Below are 3100 nucleotides of genomic sequence, written 5' to 3' on the forward strand. Positions count from 1 at the left end.
CGTGCACAACTGTCTGCAGCTCAAATGTCATTATTGGCTGATTGCTTGTACATGCATTTGACTATGTGTTGAATTAAAATTCAGGTGCAAATTTACTACTTCAAGCACGCCTTTCGGGGGCAACTATCAGTATTGTTGCAGCGATAGTTCCGCTTAGTTGCGGAGAATATTTGGACTGCATGCTCTGACGTTAGAGGCGAGTTGGACAATTGCTTGCGCATTTTGCGTCACACTAGCGTTATAGTCCAAATAAATCCAACAAAAATATGTACAACAGGGGTTTATTTACACATAAATTTCTCTCACATAATTCTTCGACAGTGGGCGGAATACTCAACTCAAACACAGAAATCAACTCAAGCACAGAACAAAGTTAAATTGTCGTTTTGTCACTCTTGTGTTATTGGTAGCATTTGGGGCACACCGTTGACAACACAAGATATTTGATAATTAAGCTACAGACAGTTATGCACACTGTTTCAACCATCAGTATGGTAACTAACGATGGTCTTGACTAACTAACCAAAGAAGACTATTTTACTGATATTGCAGTCGACGTCAATCTGTTAGGTAACAAACTACCGGAGACGAACCACAGTAGAACACACTATAGCCAAGCAACCGCCTGGAAACCAGTCGTATCTGTGTGCACAACTGTTTGCAGCTCACAGGTCATTATTGGCTGATTGCTTGTACGTGCATTTGACTTTGTTTTGGATTGAAATTCAGGTGTAAAATTACTACGGATTTTACGTGAAATTCTTGTGCACACAGTATCTCGGTAGGATATAGACCACCCTAGTCTCCAACTATTTAAACAATTTCATCAAAAGCAACGCGGAGATCGACCCCGGCTTGATGTCCAACATCACCATTAAACTGCGGGAAAAGTTCTATATTGTTGACTTCAAAGTTGGTGCCAGTGGACCAAGGTGCCAAATGCTTGTCTCCGCCTGTTCCATCTAAGCTGTCAGTTGGCAAGATTTGTCGGTCCACTGTTCCACCACTTTTTACATCTTTTAGCTGCTCCTGGAGGTTGACGAAGGTCGGCCGGTTCATTGGCAACCACTGCCAACATTGTAGCATGAGGTTGTATCTATAAACATATTTAAACTTGTGGCCAACATGTGAAGTGGTGATACAAATGTTATGTTTTTGAAACAGGTTTAAACCAAAATTAACTGCCCGCGATACATAAACGTGCTAGACCGTGCTGTACTATGATAGCAAGTTAATCAAATGTGCTCATACCAACATGTGTAGTCCTCTGGTGCTTTATGTTTCAATTAACGAAAGTTACAGTAAGGATTTCGTATTGATGCACTGAGCTCACAATTTCCAACACTTACAGATGATCGTTGCACGACGTGGGCTTTGGCATCCTGTACCCCTTTTCCAGTGAATAAAAGAGATGACTCTGTTCAATATCAGGGTATGGCGTGGCACCCACTGTTACCATTTCGTGAAGTAATATGCCGAAAGACCACCTTGAATATAAGAAAGCAGTATTTGTTATGTGGTCGATTAGGCCAAATCGCCCCGGGGTCAAAAAGTACCCCGTTCTCTAAAAGGGTTACACTGTCTGCCTGATTCTGTATTTTCTAGGACGGGCCCAGTGTGTTATATCTAATGATATAAACAACTTACACGTCACTTCGCCACGTAATAGGGACTTTCCCTCCCATCATCCGTTCGGGGCTGACCCACTTGAACGGAACTCGTCGCTCGGTGGCGCCCTTGATCATGCCGTAGCGGTAAACGTCGTTGGCCAGACCAAAGTCAGAAATTTTACACTGCATGTTCTGCAAAGTTTGGATGTTGCTTACGTATAGGAAACTGACAAAACATTGTGAATTAATATCCATTACATGCAATTTCGAATCCTCATAAAATCAGTCACCGTAGTGCAAGCTTTAACGCTATCTGCGCCCAATTTAACACCATGCAAAATGAACGTTTGGGTTTTCGGGGATACTTGCCTCTCCCACTAAAATGTTTCTGGCCGCGACATCCCCGTGAATAATCTTAGAGGAGGCGAGAAAATGTAAACCTCCGGCGATTTGTCGCCCAATCTGGTAGAGATTGGACTCACTGAAGTTGTAGATTGGATTCTGGTTTCTCTTGGATGCCTTCAAACCAAATTACGTATCTTGTGTTTGGTCAATACTGTAAAGAACCGGCGCAGTAAATCTGTACTATGGAAAACAGCAGACAGCATCCATTGGCGTAGCTGGGGGACATGTAGGGACCATAGCTTCCCTAACCCAAAAATACTCAGATTTTGGTTATGCGATTGTTCAATTATGGTTTGACTTGTGCTGAAAGCACGAGGACGACTGGTCGTTGTTTGCATTGTGCGTTGAATTTTGATCTGACCACTGGCAGAAACGCAACGGGGAATCCAGCTTTACGTCTTAATCGCTGGGTTTACAGCGATTAATATCGGAAAATCGAATACTCCTACGTAGGTACCAGCATATTTGCTGACGTGAGATAGGAATTTCCATGATATGTGCGGATCACTCCTCCCGATCGTGTAAATGTCAACCTTGTCGGTTGCAAAAATTTCACTGCAACCCTGAAATCTTTGGTTTCCTTTTCCCCCTGACATTTTATTGATATTAATGCCCACCAAAAAGGTTATGATGCGGATTGACCGTTGTGGTTTGAATGGTTTTGGTTAGGAGCCGTTTGTTATTGTTTCAAGATGTTAACACCCATGCTGCTTACAGCGTTATCCCACGTACGACGCCAGGTAATGTTGAGAGGCGTTGCTGTCAGCACTTAATGTCTCGCATGACGTCATAAATAAGGAAACGATTTCTATCCTAACCTCCCTGCAATCCCAGAGGAAATGAAGCAAATCTCCATATTTCATGTACTCGGTCACCAACAATGGTGATTCGCACTCGTTGTCCGCATCCAGCTTTGTCGTGCACACCCCAATGATCCCCATAATGGAGTCGTGCGGCCCAAGCGACATTAGGAGCGCCATTTCAGCCAGGAAATCCTCCCTGTATGCAACCGCATGAAGAGCTGCAAGAAAGCAAAGCCATTTGATTTACAAATTTTCGGTGAACATGAATTTGGTAAATGTTTC

At 43.2% G+C, this 3100-nt stretch overlaps 1 protein-coding gene across 1 annotated transcript; it reads right to left on the bottom strand.

Annotated features, from left to right (window-relative positions):
• Positions 1-328: 328 nt before the first annotated feature.
• LOC145895178 (tyrosine-protein kinase Src42A-like) lies at positions 329-1795 on the bottom strand. Its single transcript, XM_082983949.1, has 3 exons — positions 1648-1795; positions 1350-1487; positions 329-1096 (listed from the first exon to the last, which is right to left on the bottom strand). The coding sequence occupies exons 1-3, from the start codon at positions 1743-1745 to the stop codon at positions 814-816; spliced, it is 519 nt and encodes a 172-aa protein (XP_082840075.1). The 5' UTR covers positions 1746-1795; the 3' UTR covers positions 329-813.
• Between the last annotated feature and the right edge of the window lie 1305 nt (positions 1796-3100).

This window comes from Ascidia mentula, chromosome 3 (assembly GCF_947561715.1).
Source record: "Ascidia mentula chromosome 3, kaAscMent1.1, whole genome shotgun sequence".
NCBI lineage: Eukaryota > Metazoa > Chordata > Ascidiacea > Phlebobranchia > Ascidiidae > Ascidia > Ascidia mentula.